This window comes from Ranitomeya imitator, chromosome 1 (genome assembly GCF_032444005.1).
Source record: "Ranitomeya imitator isolate aRanImi1 chromosome 1, aRanImi1.pri, whole genome shotgun sequence".
Classification (NCBI taxonomy): domain Eukaryota; kingdom Metazoa; phylum Chordata; class Amphibia; order Anura; family Dendrobatidae; genus Ranitomeya; species Ranitomeya imitator.
The window spans coordinates 839,229,790-839,248,598 of NC_091282.1; the positions used below are offsets into that span (position 1 = coordinate 839,229,790).

The 18,809-nt window shown below is 44.0% G+C and overlaps 1 protein-coding gene across 1 annotated transcript in view; it reads left to right on the plus strand.

Moving 5' to 3' along the window:
• The window catches only part of ELP1 (elongator acetyltransferase complex subunit 1), a 189,676-nt gene that overhangs the window by 57,547 nt on the left and 113,320 nt on the right, over positions 1–18,809 (plus strand). The window contains exons 7-9 of the mRNA XM_069740676.1: positions 3,913–4,012; positions 4,917–5,007; positions 18,192–18,315. Coding sequence (XP_069596777.1) covers positions 3,913–4,012; positions 4,917–5,007; positions 18,192–18,315 — 315 coding nt within the window. The remainder of the gene's footprint in view (positions 1–3,912; positions 4,013–4,916; positions 5,008–18,191; positions 18,316–18,809) is intronic.

An 18,809-nucleotide genomic window follows, 5' to 3' on the forward strand; every position in this document is an offset into this window, starting at 1 on the left:
TCCTGTAGAATAAGGCAGCACTCATCCCCCCCATAGGCAGATCCTGTAGAAAAAGACAGCACTCTCCCCCCCCCCCCCCCTATAGGCAGATCCTGTATATAAGGCAGCACTCCCCCTCCCCCCCCATAGGCAGACACTATAGAATAAGGCAGCACTCACCCCATAGGCAGATCCTGTAGAGTAAGGCAGCACTCATCCCCCCATAGGCAGATCCTGTAGAATAAGGCAGCACTCCCTCCCCCTTATAGACATGCTGTATATAAGGCAGCACTCCCCCCTCCCCCCCCATGGACAGATCCTGTATATAAGGCAGCACTTTTACCCCCCCCCCCCCATAGGCAGATCCTGTACAATAAGGCAGCACCCCCCCATAGGCAGATCCTGTAGAATAAGGCAGCACCCCCCCACAGGTAGATCCTGTATATAAGGCAGCACTTGCCCCCCCTATAGGCAGATCCTGTATATAAGGCAGCACTCCCTCCCCTATAGGCAAATGCTGTAAAATAAGGCAGCACTCCCCCCCCCCCCCCCCCCCCATAGGCAGATCCTGTATATAAGGCAGCACCCCCCCATAGGCAGATCTACTATATAAAGCTGAATGTATGTGTGTGTGTATGTCCGGGATTGGCATCTGCACCGTCGCAGCTACAGCCACAAAGTTTTGCACAGTCACATGTCTGGACCCCGAGAGCGTCATAGGCTACGTTGTGAGGTGAAATATTAACCCTGCGCTTTCCAATTCACCAAACAATTTTGCCCCTATCTACATAATGGGGAAAAAAGTGAAAGGAAAAGTGTTGGAAGCGTCGCAGCTACAGCAACAAAATTTTGCACAGTCACACGTCTGGACCCCGAGAGCGTCATAGGATATGTTGTGAGGTGAAATATTAACCCCGCGCTTTCCAATTCACCAAACAATTTTGCCCCTATCTACATAATGGGGAAAAAACTGAAAGGAAAAGTGTTGGAGGCGTCGCAGCTACAGAAACAAAATTTTGCACAGTCACACGTCGGGACCCTGAGAGCGTCATAGGCTTCGTTGTGAGGTGAAATTTTAACCCCGCGCGTTCCATTTCACCAAACAATTTTGCCCCTATCTACATAATGGGAAAAAATGAAAGGAAAAGTGTAGGAGGCAAATTGACAGCTGCCAGATGTGAACAAGGGGGACTTAAAGAATGAGAGCGATGGCGCCAAAGAGTATATACCGTACAGTTGCTAAGGTGGGGCCTCGACATGGGATACTCACCACACACGGGGATATGAACACACAAAATGCGCCACACACTACCACGTGCTTGAACACATATTACCCTCAGCACACATTTCACCACAAATACACCAACCTCGCCACATAAAAGTCAAAACACAAAAGTCGCCACTCAAAACTCGCCACGCGCAGAACTCGCCACATGCAAAAACTAGGCTCTTGCAAAACTCGCCACAAGTGCAAAATTCTCCTCATGAAAAACTCGCCACACGCAAAACTTGCACACGCGGAAAAATTGCCACATGCACAAAAGTTGCAACACATGCAAAAGTTGCCTCACACAAAACTTGCACATACTCAAAAGGCACCACACATAATACTCGCAACGCGCAAAACTCGCCATGCGCAAAACTTGCTGCACGCAACTTGCTACACTAACCTGTCACATGCAACTCGACACACAAAAAGTTGCTACACGCATGTTGCTACACAAAACTCATCTCACAAAAGTCGCTACATGCATGTCGCCACACGCAACTCAACACACACAACTTGACAAACGAAACTCGCCCTAAAACACACACAAGTCTGGTATTATCCTTCAAAAATAAAAATCTGATTAATAAGCAGACAAACTACAACAATTGCACCATATAGGAAATACGGCAGCTGTCAGTCACATGACCTGTCTATTATGTGTATGTGTGAGCTAATATATACTGCCAGGGGGAGGGCTTCCTGTTGGCTGGGGATTTATCAGGCTGCCAATTTAGCTTACAAATACTGAGGTAAAAATACTGAGCAAATAACGTGTGAACGAGGTCTAATACAGGAGGAGATGACACACAGGTATATACTATATATAGAAGGAGATGACATTCAGGTATATACTATATATAGGGGAGATGACACACAGCAGGTATATACTATATACAGGGGAGATGACATACAGGTATATACTATATACAGGAGATGACATACAGATGTATACTATATATAAGGGAGATGACAAACCTGTATATACTGAGGTGATGAGGTGAAAATGAGAGGTGTGAGGTGAAAATGAAAAGGTGTGAGTGCAAAATGAGGAGTGAGGAAAAATAGTGGAGTGATCAGAAAATGACAGATGTGAGGTTGAAATGACAAGTGTTAGGGGGGAATGAGAGGAGTGAGGGAGAAAATGAGAGGTGTGAGGGAGAAAATGAGAGATGTGAGGGGGAAAATGAAAGATGTGATTGGGAAAATGAGAGGCGTGATGGGAAAATAAGAGAAGTGAGGTGCTATAACTAACCACAGATATTTACTATGCCCAGGCAACGCCGGGCTCTTCAGCTAGTCCTGTATATAAGGCAGCATTCCCCCCATAGGCAGATCCTGTAAAAATAAGGCAGCACTCCCTCCCCCCTATAGGCAGATCCTGTATATAAGGCAGCACTCCCTCCCCTATAGGCAGATCCTGTATATAAAGCAGCACTCCCCCCATAGGCATATCCTGTATATAAGGCAGCACTCCCCAATCCCCCCCCCCCCCTATAGGCAGATACTGTAGAATAAGGCAGCACTCCCTCACTGCGGTGAGCTGTATCGGCTAGATGCCGATACAGCCCACCATGCGATGACGGGCGGGGGCCCACTGCTGGCACCGGGCCCCCCCGCCTGCTCAGGGGCCCCATAGCAGCAGAGCAGGGAGATCGATTCTCCCTGCTCTGCCGAAAAATGTAACTGCATCGGTACACTGCGTGCGCCGATGCAGTTACAGTAGCGTAGCACCCGGGGGGGCCCCTCTGCCCCCCCCGGGAGCTACGCTACTGATTAAGATCTAAGCTCTCACAAGTTAAAGCACATAAACCCAGAAGTAACAGGTCGCTGAAATGAGTGTCTGTCACTATTTTAGGTTCCCCCTGTGACAGGGTCTCTTTAAATTCCCCTTAGGTTCATGGACCCTCACCAGTCTGTGGCATTTACCTTACTGAATCAATGACGTCACTGTTGTTTTAGATTCCCGGCTTTTATTGTTGGCGTTTTGCATTTTTAACTATTTCCCAACAACGTGGTGGAGAACTGACCTTAGAGGTACTGTTAGGTCATAGAGCGGTTTATGTGAAACTCCAGTCGGGTGAGGCAATATTTGGCGCAAGCAATCATCGGATTGCTAATGGTGCAATGTTAACAGAAACTTAAAATCGAGTGGCTGCCTCTAACTGATTAGCTCTGCTTGTTGGTTTATAAGCTGGAAAGTGGTGCCATCTTTCACCCTCTCCTCCCTCCAACACTTGACTTGAAGATTTGATGACTCTTGTTGATATTTCCTGCAAACACTGACAGTAAGGGTGGGCGATGGAAGACCATCTATACATCAGTGTGGACATCTGCTTGTGTCACCATGAGGCTGTTGTTTGTTCTATATAACAGTCCAAGTTTAGTAATTAGTATTATAGCATCCTCTGTGATCCTAGGAAGCCACCTAATGTCACACAACAGCGACCTGGTCCAAAGTAAGGCCACTACATGGCCTCCACTCTCTAGTTAGGGCAGATGGGCCAAGTATCTTGAGGGTCATCTCCAAATTTCTTGATTGCATATGTGCTATCAGACTACAAAGTACTACCATTAGTGTAGATAACGTGGTTACTGTCTGCTCCTGGACAATGTGTGCAGTGTTCAGTATAAGCTCATGTGTTAACATTGCTCCTTTGTTTTAGAGTGTGCAATCTGCTATGCCCTGGGATGACCACAAACCTCGCTTGACTTGGAGAGGAGACGGTCAGCTCTTTGCAGTGAGTGCCATATGTCCAGAGACAGGTAGGAAGACCACGAAAGATGCACAATCATGACCGTTTTCACCGCATTGAATGATTACCAATCAAACTACTTATTCTACTGCAGAATAAACTTGTAATGGGTTTCAATGGATCCAGTGTTTGTTTACTGCCTATGCATAGTGTATACTGTAGGTTGTGAACCTGTGCAATATATATACGTTTTCCTGGCATTCACTGATTACTATATCTCTGCGCCCTCCTCTCTTTATTTTTCAATTTTACATCTCCAATGTGGAGATATTAGCTTGTAAAATTTAGATACTAATGCTACTACTGCCAAGGGGGCATTAGAAGATAATCTTCTCTGTGGTGAGTAATTACTTCCCTGCCTGATGTTGACCAATCATAAGCAGAAGACGAAATGTAAGGAACCAAAAAATATGAATTCTCATAACTTCGCTTAGAACAGCTTCTCTTTGGTACTTGTAATGAAACACAGCACTGCTCTCGTTCATGGTCTCTGCACCACCTGTGTAGGTTACAGCGGAGCGGTGTCATTACAACACCTCTTGCCGCTTTCATCTCAAGTCATTATCCGCTATGATGTACTCCACCTGCCCCACACTTGATTGCTGTGAGATGAGAGCTGCAGAACAAAGGGATTTGCAATTCAAAATTGGATCCTTCTATTCCCTGGCATTATTTGTTGAGGGATAGACAGTTGGCCCCCATATACATTAGCCCACTGTTATTAGTGGATGTTGTATGGGGGCCTTAAGTATCTTGGTCCCAGCAATCAGATCTACATAAACTAATATCATCTAATTGTTTTTTTTTTTTTATTGTTTGCATGACTCTTTGGAGAAATCTATAGTTAAAAGTACTGTATATCCTATGTGAAATCTCAGTTCTCCATCTTATATGTTTTCTAAATTGATTCCCAGGCTCTCGTAAGGTAAGAGTGTGGAACAGAGAACTAACCTTACAATCTACCAGTGAACCTGTGGACGGCTTGGAGCAGGCTCTGTGTTGGAAGTGAGTTTTATCTTGTTAACAGAAATGCATTCTTCTTCTATTTTCTACTTTAAAACCCTTTCACGACATGCGCCGTACTAGTACGGCGCATGTCGTGTCTCGCCCATTAATGTGGGCTCCGGTGGTGAGCCCGCATCAAAGCCAGGACATGTCAGCTATTTTGTACAGCTGACATGTGCCCGCAATAGTGGCGGGTGGAATCGCGATCCACCCGCCTCTATTAGGCTGGTTTCACATTTGCGTTTTTTGCCGCTGCGTTTTAGCGCAAAAAAAGCATGCGTTTTTTTGCATGCCTTTTGCCGCGTTTTGACGACGCATGCGTCGTTTCTATAAATGCGTTTTGTTGCAGAAATGCAACATGTAGTAATTTCTAGCGACGTATTGCTGTCTATGTAAACGCATGCGTTTTTAAGCACATGCGTTTTAATAGAAAAACACATGCCACCCCCCAACCCTAGGGATCCTAACCCTAACCGTAAGGGTTAGGGTTAGGATCCCTAGGGTTAGGGTTAAAATCCCTAGGGTTAGGGTTAGGATCCCTAGGGTTAGGATCCCTAGGGTTAGGATCCCTATGGTTGGGATCCCTAGGGTTAGGGTTGGGATCCCTAGGGTTAGGGTTGGGATCCCTAGGGTTAGGGTCCCTAGGGTTACTAGGGATCCTAACCCTATCCCTAGCTATTTCTGTTTATGATTTTGATGATTGGCAGCTGTCACACACTTCTCATCATGCGTTTCAAAAACGCAAACGCAGGAAAAAACGCATGAAAACGCGTCAAAACGCCGCGTTTGTTTTAACACATGCAAAAACGCATGCATCTAAAAAACGTAGCGTTTAAACGCGTTTTTTTCACCACATGCGTTTGCGTTTAAAACGCTGCGTTTTTAAACGCTAATGTGAAACCAGCCTTAACTAGTTAAATGCTGCTGTCAAACGCAGACAACAGCATTTAACTACCGATTCCGGCCATCAGGCCAGAAATGCTCGCTTCGCTGACCCCCGTCACATGATTGGGGGTCAGTGATGTGTCGGCATGACAACCAGAGGTCTCCTTGAGACCTCTATGGTTGTTGATGCCTGGATTGCTGTGAGCGCTCATAGCAATGCAGGAATTCAGCTACATAAAAGCAATCTGAGCATCACTTCTATGTTGCATAATTATTAAGGTTGAAGGAAGACTATAAGTCCATCTAGTTCAACCCATAGCCTAACCTAACATGCCCTAACATGTTGATCCAGAGGAAGGCAAAAAAAAAACCCATGTGGCAAGAGTAAGCTCCACATTGAGGAAAAAAATAAGATCACCCCTTAGTCTTCGTTTTTCCAAACTAAATAGCCCCAAGTGTAATAACCTATCTTGGTATTGCAGACCCCCCAGTCCTCTAATAACCTTGGTCGCTCTTCTCTGCACCCGCTCCAGTTCAGCTATGTCTTTCTTATACACTGGAGACCAGAACTGTGCACAGTATTCTAAGTATGGTCGAACTAGTGACTTGTATAGAGGTAAAATTATGTTCTCCTCATGAGCATCTATGCCTCTTTTAATGCATAGTTACATAGTTATTAAGGTTGAATGAAGACTATATGTCCATCTAGTTCAACCCATAGCCTAACCTAACATGCCCTAACATGTTGATCCAGAGGAAGGCAAAAAAAACCCATGTGGCAAAGAGTAAGCTCCACATTGGGGAAAAAAATTCCTTCCCGACTCCACATACGGCAATCAGACTAGTTCCCTGGATCAACGCCCTATCAAGGAATCTAGTGTATATACCCTGTAACATTATACTTTTCCAGAAAGGTATCCAGTCCCCTCTTAAATTTAAGTAATGAATCACTCATTACAACAGCATACGGCAGAGAGTTCCATAGTCTCACTGCTCTTACAGTAAAGAATCCGCGTCTGTTATTATGCTTAAACCTTTTTTCCTCCAGACGTAGAGGATGCCCCCTTGTCCCTGTTTCAGGTCTATGATTAAAAAGATCATCAGAAAGGTCTTTGTACTGTCCCCTCATATATTTATACATTAAAATAAGATCACCCCTTAGTCTTCGTTTTTCCAAACTAAATAGCCCCAAGTGTAATAACCTATCTTGGTATTGCAGACCCCCCAGTCCTCTAATAACCTTGGTCGCTCTTCTCTGCACCCGCTCCAGTTCAGCTATGTCTTTCTTAAACACCGGAGACCAGAACTGTGCACAGTATTCTAAGTGTGGTCAAACTAGTGACTTGTATAGAGGTAAAATTATATTCTCCTCATGAGCATCTATGCCTCTTTTAATGCATCCCATTATTTTATTTGCCTTTGTAGCAGCTGCCTGACACTGGCCCCTGAATATGAGTTTGTCATCCACCCATACACCCAGGTCTTTTTCATTGACGGTTTTGCCCAGAGTTTTAGAATTAAGCACATAATTATACATCTTATTACTTCTCCCCAAGTGCATGACCTTACATTTATCCCCATTAAAGCTCATTTGCCATTTATCAGCCCAAGCTTCTAGTTTACATAAATCATCCTGTAATATAAAATTGTCCTCCTCTGTATTGATTACCCTGCAGAGTTTAGTGTCATCTGCAAATATTGAAATTCTACTCTGAATGCCCCCTACAAGGTCATTAATAAATATGTTAAAAAGAAGAGGGCCCAATACTGACCCCTGTGGTACCCCACTGCTAACCGCAACCCAGTCCGAGTGTGCTCCATTAATAACCACCCTTTGTTTCCTATCCCTGAGCCAGCTCTCAACCCACTTACACATATTTTCCCCTATCCCCATTCTCATTTTATGTATCAACCTTTTGTGTGGCACCGTATGAAAAGCTTTTGAAAAGTCCATATACACTACATCCACTGGGCTCCCTTGGTCCAGTCCGGAACTTACCTCTTCATAGAAAGTGATCAAATTAGTCTGACATGAACGGTCCCTAGTAAACCCATGCTGATACTGGGTCATGAGGTTATTCCTCTTCAGATACTCCAGTATAGCATCCCTTAGAATGCCCTCCAGGATTTTACCCACAGTAGAGGTTAAGCTTACTGGCCTATAATTTTCGAGTTCAGTTTTTGTCCCCTTTTTGAATATTGGCACCACATTTGCTTTACGCCAGTCCTGTGGTACAGACCCTGTTATTATGGAGTCTTTAAAGATTAAAAATAATGGTCTATCAATGACTGTACTTAATTCCTGCAGTACTCGAGGGTGTATCCCATCCGGGCCCAAAGATTTGTCAATTTTAGTGATTTTTTTTTTTTTAGACGCCGCCGCGCTTCCTGCTGGGTTAAGCAGGTGACATTTAATTGGGAATTTTTATCACTAGTCATTTTGTCTGCCATGGGATTTTCTTGTGTAAATACTGATGAAAAAAAGTCATTTACCATATTGGCTTTTTCCTCATCCACCATTTCACCCAGACTATTTTTAAGGGGGCCAACACTATCATTTTTTAGTTTCTTACTATTTATGTAGTTAAAGAATATTTTAGGATTATTTTTACTCTCTCTGGCAATGAGTCTCTGTCTCAATCTTTGCTGCCTTGATTTGCTTTTTACAGAATTTATTTAATTTTTTGTATTTATTTAATGCCTCCTCACTACCTGCTTCCTTTAATTCTCTAAATGCTTTCTTTTTGTCACTTATTGCACCCCTTACAGCTCTATTTAGCCATATTGGTTTCCTCCTATTTCTAGTATGTTTATTCCCATACGGTATATACTGTGCACAGGTCCTATCCAGGATGCTAATAAATGTCTCCCATTTTCTTTGTGTATTTTTGTGTCTCAGGATATCGTCCCAGTTAATTGCACCAAGATCCTCTCTCATCCGTTGGAAATTTGCCCTCCTGAAGTTTAGTGTCCTTGTAACCCCTCTATTCCACATCTTTTTAAAGGATACATGAAAACTTATTATTTTGTGATCGCTATTTCCCAAGTGACCCCCAACCCTTATATTTGCTATGCGGTCTGGCCTGTTGGTTAATATTAGGTCTAGCAGTGCCCCCCTTCTTGTTGGGTCCTGAACCAGTTGTAAAAGGTAATGGTCTCTCATAGTTGTCAAAAACCAATTACCTTTGCTGGAACTACAGGTTTCTGTTCCACAATCTATTTCAGGGTAGTTGGAGTCCCCCATAATAATGACTTCTCCTTGAGTCGCAGCTTCATCTATTTGCTTTACGAGGATATTCTCCATTGCCTCCATTTTTTTTGGAGATTTATAACAAACCCCTATCAGTAATTTATTATTTTCTCTTCGCCACGACAGCACCCACTGAGAGAGGGGATCCACCCCTAGGAAAAGGAAACCCTACAGAGAGATAAAATGGGCGGTCCCCCTCGCTCCCACAGTTTTGTTTCCTGTTCCTACGGGAAGATCCACAGAGAAGAGGATGCCCAGCCTGGATGCCGCTTGCGCAGTTTACCTTTGAGGACGGCAAGGGCTCCAGAGCTGGATGCAGCGTCGGGGGTCCTGGCTCAGTTTCCCCCCTCTGCTGGCAGACGCCGTGAGGCCAGGACGGGCGGTTGCTGGCTCACGGGGATTCATCTGGCTGGTCTGCAGGGAGCAAGCGCCGGTAAGGAGCGTCGCGCCGTCCTCGGCGGACGCTCAGGCAGTGTGGAGCCCCGTGTGTGCTTCCGGGGTGATGGAGGAGGGAGACGGCGCCTGCGCTGATGCTGGTGGCAGCGCAGGCGCATACAGTATGGCCGCGACCCGGAAGTGGTTAGCACTTCCAGGTTCAACAGGAAGAAGATGGCGGCCCCCATGTGAAAAGGACGCCGGCGCTGACAATCCGGCATCCAATATGGATTCTGCGCAGGAGCCTGCAATGTCTTCCGTGGAAGTCACCGCTATCATCCCACGCAGCCATACCAGTAGCAGCCGCTCTAGACAGAGCGGATCTTCTAGGAAGAAGTCGGATTGACCTATTCCTCCACCTATGCCTCAGTCTCCTCCTCAGCCGGTACCTTGACAGACAGCTTCACTGGGTGAGTGTGCATCTACTCCACTAAGCTGATTATTGTCCCTTATCCCTCTATACACCTTAGGCAAAAAGAACGGAAAAAACGAAACACAAACAGTGCGCGTTATGTCTCCAGCCCCTTCCGGACAGTCACACTAAGAGGCTTTGTAAATCATGCATTGATACTACCTTATGGGAGGAAGCCTCAGTTAAATCAGAAGACATCAGAATCATGATTAGGGAAGAATTACGAGCCCTGCATAGTTCTGACAAGGAGCCGCGTATTAAGGGGAAAAGGGGATACGTTTCCCCTATATCTGACCAGTCTTCTGATATAGAGGATGCAGACTCTGATAAATTCCAAGAATGTTTCCTCAGACGAGGATGAAGATACATGCTTTCCCACGGATAGTATTGATAACCTTGTGAAATCCGTTTGTAACACCATGGGCATCGAGGATTCTAAGGTCCCTAGAACACAGCAAGACATAATGTTTGCTGGTCTATCCGAAAGGAAAAGACTCTCCGAAGGGGGTTACCACCGTCTTCAAAAAGGCGTTATCCCTTCAATGATGAAGAGTTTTCAACATGGTCAAAAGCCCCGAAGGTAGACACGGCAGTGGCGTCCACATCCAAAAAATCCTTGCTGCCTGTGGAGGATTCGGGCTCATTACAAGATCCACTAGACCGTAAAGCCGACTCGCTTTTAAAAAGAGCCTGGGAGACTTCTACGGGGGCTTTTAGACCAGCTATATCGGCTACATGCACCGCTAGGTCCATGCTAGTCTGGCTAAGTGACTTGGAGGATGGGCTGAAAGGAGGTCTCTCTCTCTCGAGAAAAATTGTTATCCTCCATACCCCTAATTAGGGGTGCTACAGCCTTCCTGGCGGACTCATCTGCTGATTCCATACGCCTGGCAGCCAAGTCGGCAGGACTGACGAATGCAGCACATAGGGCCCTGTGGCTTAAGGGCTGGAAGAGTGATCCCCAAACAAAATCCAAATTGTGTGGCCTCCCATGTTAGGGTGAGTACCTGTTTGGTACTAAACTGGACGAGATTCTAACCAAAGCGGGAGAGAGAAAAAAGGGCTTCCCTAATAATAATAATTACCTTCCATTCTATAGGAGAGCGTTCCGAAAGCCCGCGTTTAATAAAAGGAAGGATTTTAAGAACCAAGACCGCTGGGCCACAAGAGACACCAAACAAAGAGGTGCATTCTTTGGGAAGCACCCTTTCAAAGTTGAAGACAAACCCCGTTAGAACAGATCTGCCTGTGGGAGGTAGATTGTCCGCCTTCTCAAATCAGTGGCGAGCGATAACATCAAATGTTTGGGCAAATAGCCTTATCACCTCTGGCTTAAGATTAAAATTTTCCCGAGTCCCTCCGGACTCATTTCTATTGACTTCTTTAAAGTCTCAATTGCAACAGGAGGCATTGGAGCACGAAGTAATGAATCTTCTATCCAAGGGAGTTTTGGTGGAAGTTCCATTCCTTCAGGAGGGAAAGGGATTCTATTCCCCGTTATTTTTGATTCCAAAACCGGGTGGATCATTCAGAACCATTATAAACCTTAAAAAGTTGAACATCTTCTTAGAAAATCAAACCTTTAAAATGGAATCTATCCGGTCCACCATAACCTAAAACTCCTGTTTCCCCATTGCTTTATGACGGTTCTTGACCTTAAAGATGCGTATTACCATCTACCAATCTATATAGAACATCAACAATATCTCCGCGTGGCGATTGTATTGAATGGGTGTATACGGCACTTTCAGTATGCCGCAATGCCCTTTGGACTATCTATAGCTCCACGAGTGTTCACTAAATTAATGGCGGAGGTAATGTCATACCTAAGGTTAAAAGACACCCTCGTAATAACATACCTAGACGACCTTTTGGTAGTAGGAAATTCTCCTTCACAATGTCAGCAACGATTGTGTGATATGATTTCATCTCTACAAGGATTAGCGTGGTTAATAAACTGGGAAAAATCTAGGCTATTTCCAACAACTCAACAAATTTTTCTGGGGATTATATTAGATTCTACAAGCCAGAGATGTTTCCTTCCGGAAACTAAACAAATAACGGTTGGAAATAAGGTTCAGTCTGTAATAGATAAACCTCTAATTTCTTTGAGAGAAGGCATGTCCCTTCTTGGCTCCCTCACGTCATGTATCCCAGCTGTTCCATGGGCCCAATTCCATTCGAGACGTTAACAGTATGCAATTTTATATGAAGAGGTAAAATCACAAGGTCGATTAGATGGTAAAATTTCCCTTTCTGGTGAAGTAATCCAATCTCTGAACTGGTGGCTAGAACCAAAAAACTTGGTTAGTGGGGTTCCCTGGGTAGTTAAACCCTCAAACACAATATATACGGATGCCAGTCCTAGTGGTTGGGGAGCACATTTAGGAGACCACCTAGTCCAAGGACTGTGGTCAGTTACGGAGTCAGACGACTCTTCTAATATAAGAGAGCTAAAAGCTATCTATCATGCTCTATGTGAATTCCTTCCGCAGCTACACGGGACACATACCAGAATTCTGTCAGACAACATGACATCAGTGGCTTATATCAATCATCAAGGAGGAACAAAATCAGGAACTCTCATGTCTATAGCCGAAGACATTCTAACTATAGCCGAAGAACATCTTCTGTCCCTGTCAGCGCTACATGTCAGAGGAGTGGACAACTCAAAAGCGGACTTCCTCAGTCGTTATGCCCTCCACCAAGGGGAGTGGGTTCTAAATCATCAAATTTTCCAAATGATAACCGCGAAATGGGGTTTACCCGAGATAGATCTCTTCGCTACAAGAGACAACAGGCAGTTAAAAAGATTCGCTTCAATGTTCCGAGCCGACAATCCCGATATTCTCGATGCCCTTCAGGTCCCATGGACATTTCAGAAAGCATATGCTTTTCCTCCTTTGATTCTTCTTCCAACAGTAATCAGGAAGATAAGGGAGGACCGAGCAAATATAATCCTGATTGCCCCATTTTGGCCAAAGAGACCATGGTTTTCCCTGCTCAGAGCCATGCCCATCTCGGATCCGTGGATTCTCCCAGAGGATCAGGATCTTCTCTTCCAGGGGCCCTTCAACCACCCTCATGTGAAGGGTCTACGGTTGACAGCCTGGAATTTGAGAGGCAGCTGTTAAAACTAAGAGGCTTCTCTGATAAAGTAATTAATACCTTATTGTCAAGTAGAAAGAAATCCACTACTTCCATATATGTGAGAGTATGGAAGAAATTTCTAAGTTTCTATCCATCGGCCTTATCAAATGAAATTCCCGTCTCTACTAATCTAGAATTTCTTCAGAAAGGATGTGATCTAGACCTTTCAGTTAGTACTCTAAAAGTACAAGTTTCTGCTCTAGGGGCCTTGTATAGTCACAACTTTGCGGGTGATAGGTGGATAGCCAGATTTATTTCAGCCTGCCAGAGATCAGAACCAGTTCAGATTCCCCAGATACCTCTTTGGAATATTAATTTGGTCCTGGAAGCCTTGACAGGTCACCCGTTTGAGCCTCTAGACTCAGCTCACATTAAATGTATTTCCCTCAAGACTGCTCTTCTTGTCGCTCTGGTGTCGGCAAGAAGGGTAAGTGACATACAGGCACTATCAGTAGATCCTCCCTTTATGTCAATATTTCCAGATAGAATTGTCCTGAAAACAGACCCTTCCTACCTACCTAAAATGTGTACTAAATTTCATAGGTCTCAAGAAATCCTTCTTCCTTCTTTCTATAATAACCCTACAAATCAGGAGGAAGAAAAGTACCATACTTTAGATGTGAGAAGGGCTATAATAGCTTATCTAGACAGGACTAGCGCCTGGAGGAAGAGCAGGGCTCTCTTTCCTTCCAGGGTCAAAGTAAAGGATCTGGTGTTACAAAAGGCACATTATCCCGATGGATTCGGGAGGCGATATAGCTGGCCTATTCGTCTAAAGGGGAGAATCCACCTGAGGCTGTGAAGACACATTCCACCCGGGTGATAGCATCATACTGGGCTGAGAGAGCAGAGGTTCCTATAGAACTCATATTGATATGGAAATTTGGGTTGGATAAATCTATCCCGTGTGTGCTGCGGCCGTTCCCAATAAGACTGAGTATTTTGAGCGCTCATCAAAAATGAGTCTGTACACGATTGTGACAGGAAAGCATTCCATCAATACTGACTCTTTATTTCCTGGTACATAGTTTTATAATTGTATATAGAAAGGAGTGGTTAGGGGTGGTTAGTTAATTACCATATTGTCTAGCTCCTCTGTTATTGGTTATCTGAATATATATGGAATATTGTGATTAATGCACATATGACTGCTGATTAAGCAACTAAAATGTATCTCTGCATCTAGGACAAAGTTGAGACATCTCATCAGCACTTAATACATCTGGAGTTCTTCTGCTTTTCGGGTGGAAAACACCAAACAGTCTGTCTGGCTTATATTAGTTTATGTCAGCCATTTTAAGCAATTGATTATAGTGTATATAGATATATTTGCGTATATGAGTATATATGATTATAGAGGAGTATACATGCAAGTGAGATCTACATGATATAAATATTTCTATCACAATATGTAAGGCCGCAACCTGGTCTTCTCCTACTACCTTCTATAGTCACTATAGATTAGATCTATCTGCCTCCACTGACTTGTGTTTCGGTAGATCAGTTCTTAATACGATAATCCCCTCCCCCCCCACCAAATAACTATTTCTGAAAGTCTCTCAGTTGGTGCTGTCGTGGCGAAGAGAAAACACCGGATTACGTACCGTAATGCTCTTTTATTGAACCACGACAGCACCCCTTCACTTCCCTCCCATTTTCATATATTAGTTTGCATATGAGCACTGTTAAGGGTGGTGGATTCTTGTAATTATACGTAGTTAAGTTAAAATAAATGATGATATAGAATTACCTACTAAAACTGGTGGGCGATTCCTTGCAATCTCTGTAACCCAAACTGTGGGAGCGAGGGGGACCGCCCCTTTTATCTCTCCGTAGTGTTTCTTGTTCCTAGGGGCGGATCCCCTCTCTCAGTGGGTGCTGTCGTGGCGCTATAAAAGAGCATTACCGGTACGTAATCCGGTGTTTTTTCCCCCTCCCCTTATCTCCACCCACAGGGATTCTACATTTTCATTAAATTCACCTATATTATCACGCAAGATGGGTTTTAAGGACGATTTTACATATAGACACACCCCTCCCCCTCGCTTATCTGTACGGTCATTTCTGAACAGGCTATAGCCCTGTAAGTTAACAGCCCAGTCATGGCTCTCATCCAGCCATGTTTCAGATATCCCCACCATGTCATAATTATGCTCCAACAACATTAGTTTTAATTCGTCCATTTTGTGGCGAGGCTTCTGGCATTAGTATACATGCACTTGATGTTCCTCTCTGTACCTCTATTTCTTAAATTATTAACTGTTCTAACCCCACCCCCCATACCACCGCCACCCCCAACTTCCTCATTTGTGCCCAGGTCTCTATCTGCACTATCTTCCCCTCCTATAAATTGAATACCCTCCCCCCATTCCCTAGTTTAAACACTCGTCCACCCTTCTAGCCATTTTCTCCCCCAGCACAGCTGCACCTTCCCCATTGAGATGCAGCCCGTCCCTAGCGTAGAGCCTGTAGCCAACTGAGAAGTCGGCCCAGTTCTGCAGGAACCCAAACCCCTCCTTCCTACACCAATTCTTGAGCCACTTATTAACCTCCCTAATCTCCCGTTGCCTCCCTAATCTCCCGTTGCCTCTCTGGCGTGGCTTGTGGTACAGGCAGTATTTCGGAAAAAGCACGTTGGAGGTCCTTGCTTTCAGCTTGCAGCCTAATTCCCTGAAATCATCTTTAAGGACCTTCCACCTACCTCTAACTTTGTCATTTGTGCCAATGTGCAACATGACCGCTCGGTCCTCACCAGCCCCTCCCAGTAATCTGTCCACCCGATCAGCGATGTGTCGGACTAGAGCGCCAGGTAGGCAGCGCACCGTTCGACGATCCCTGTCTTTGTGACAGATTGCCCTATCAGTTCCCCTAATAATTGAGTAGAGGCGATTGAGTTGTGCCAGCTTCTAGTCTCCCATAGAGGCTATTGAAGCATGGCAAAAGTAAAAAAAAAAAAGTTTTAAAAAGTATGAAAAAAATAAAAAATATAAAAGTTTAGATCACCCCCCTTTCACCCATTCAAAATAAGACAATGCAAAAAAAAAAATCAAACCTACACATATTTGGTATCGCCGGGTTCAGAATCGCCCAATCAATAATAAAAAAAAAAAAGGATTAACCTGATCGCTAAACGGCGTAGCGAGAAAAAAATTAAAACTCCAGAATTACGTTTTTTTGGTCGCTGTGACATTGTATTAAAATGCAATAACTGGTAATCAAAAGAACATATCTGCACCAAAATGGTATCATTAAAAACGTCAGCTCGGCACGCAAAAAATAAGCCCTCACCCAACCCGAGATCCCGAAAAATGGAGACACTACGGATACCAAGTTTTTTTTCTTTTAGCAAAGTAAAAAAGAACCTAGACATGTTTGGTGTCCTTGAACTCATAATGGCCTGCAGAATCATAATATCAGGTCAGTTTTAGCATTAGTGAACCTAGCTAAAAAGTCAAACAAAAAACAAGTGTGGGATTGCACTTTTTTTGCAATTTCACCACACTTGGAATTTTTTTCTTGTTTTCTAGTACAAGACATGGTAAAACCAATGGTGTCGTTCAAAAGTACAACTCGTCCCGCAAAAAACAAGCCCTCACATGACCATATTGACGGAAAAATAAAAAAAGTTATGTCTCTGGGAAGGAGGGGAGCGAAAAAACGAAAATGCAAAAACGAAAAAGGGCTCTGTCATGAAGGGGTTTAAAAAAATTATTTTATTTGTGTTGCGTTAACCCCTTTCTGACCTCGGACGGGATAGTACATCCGAGGTCAGATCCCCTGCTTTGATGCAGGGCTCCGCGGTGAGCCCGCATCAAAGCCGGGACATGTCAGCTGTTTTGAACAGCTGACGTGCCCGTAATAGGCGCGAGCAGAATCGCGATCTGCCCGCGCCTATGAACTAGTTAAATGCCGCTGTCAAACGCAGACAGCGGCTTTTAACTACCGCATCCGGCCGGGCGGCCGGAAATGACTGCATCGCCGACCCCCGTCACATGATCGGAGGTCGGCGATGCTTCTCCATAGTAACCATAGTAGTCCTTGAGACCTCTATGGTTACTGATCGCTGGTAGCTGTGAGCGCCACCCTGTGGTCGGCGCTCACAGCACACCTGATTTTCTGCTACATAGCAGCGAACAGCAGATCGCTGCTATGTAGCAGAGGCGATCGTGCTGTGCCTGCTTCTAGCCTCCCATGGAGGCTATTGAAGCATGGCACAAGTAAAAAAAAAAAAAAAAAAAAAAGTTAAAAAAAATGTGAAAAAAAAAAGTTTAAATCACCCCCCTTTCGCCCCAATCAAAATAAATCAATAAAAAAAATATCAAATCTACACTTTTGGTATCGCCGCGTTCAGAATCGCCCGATCTATCAATTAAAAAAAAAACATTAACCTGATCGCTAAACAGCGTAGCGAGAAAAAAAATTCGAAACGCCAGAATTATATTTTTTTTGGTCGCCGCGACATTTACCACTTAGGTAAAAAAATAACCTAGTCATGTTAGGTGTCTATGAACTCGTACTGACCTGGAGGATCGTAATGTCAGGTCAGTTTTAGCATTTAGTGAACCTAGCAAAAAAGCCAAACAAAAAACAAGTGTGGGATTGCACTTTTTTGGCAATTTCACCGCACTTGGAATTTTTTTCCCGTTTTCTAGTACACGACATGCTAAAACCAATGATGTCGTTCTAAAGTACAACTCGTCCCGCAAAAAATAAGCCCTCACATGGCCAAATTGACGGAAAAATAAAAAAGTTATGGCTCAGGGAAGGAGGGGAGTGAAAAACGAACACGGAAAAATGAAAAATCCCAAGGTCCTGAAGGGGTTAATGGTTCTACAGTAATATGAAAACAAAGGGACCGATTCATCAAGACTGGCGTAGTGCACTGTTGCACAGAAAAGTACAGCCAAGCGTTTTTCCAAAAATACTGATAATTGGAAAACTGTTATGTATAGTGTGATTTAGCAGTAAATTTTAAGGTCATCCTTTGAAGGAGTTGTCTGGGATATATATTATATTATATTCTGTCTTTTTTTTCTCTTTTAAAATGTCAAGGCCATCAGGTAGTTTGATTGCCTCTACTCAGAGCAAGCCCAACAAACATGATGTGGTTTTCTTTGAGAAGAATGGGCTTTTACATGGAGAATTCACACTTCCTTTTGGAAAAGGTGATGTTCAGGTAAGTCAGGACTGGAGAACTAACCCACATCTGTTGGATTTAGACTCAAACGTTACACTAATATGTTTAATTCAGCATACAGATAGAGAAGAGTGGAAAGGATCTAATTTTTTTTCTTGTAAAGTGGAAGCATAATACTGGTAATGTAACAGGGAACGGTAATAAGGTAACATCAGTCATACTTTTTATTGCACGTTTAATGAATTTATTTTAGTACACCTTCCAGGTTGCCAAGGTCTGACATAACTTTAGGAGCTGTGTGGCCGACACTGGCATGGGCACTGTTAAGTATGGGACTGTGAAACCAAAGGAAAGACTGAGCACTACATGTGCCACTACCAACATGTCTTGTAACTGTAAATAGAATGGTCACTTATTGGTGTAGTCTTGTCTATCTGAAAGCTGATGTCATGTGTTCTACCCATAATCAAAGGGAATTGGGTCAAGGACACTTTTGGTAATGATGGGCATATTGCTTGACTATTCGATTATGG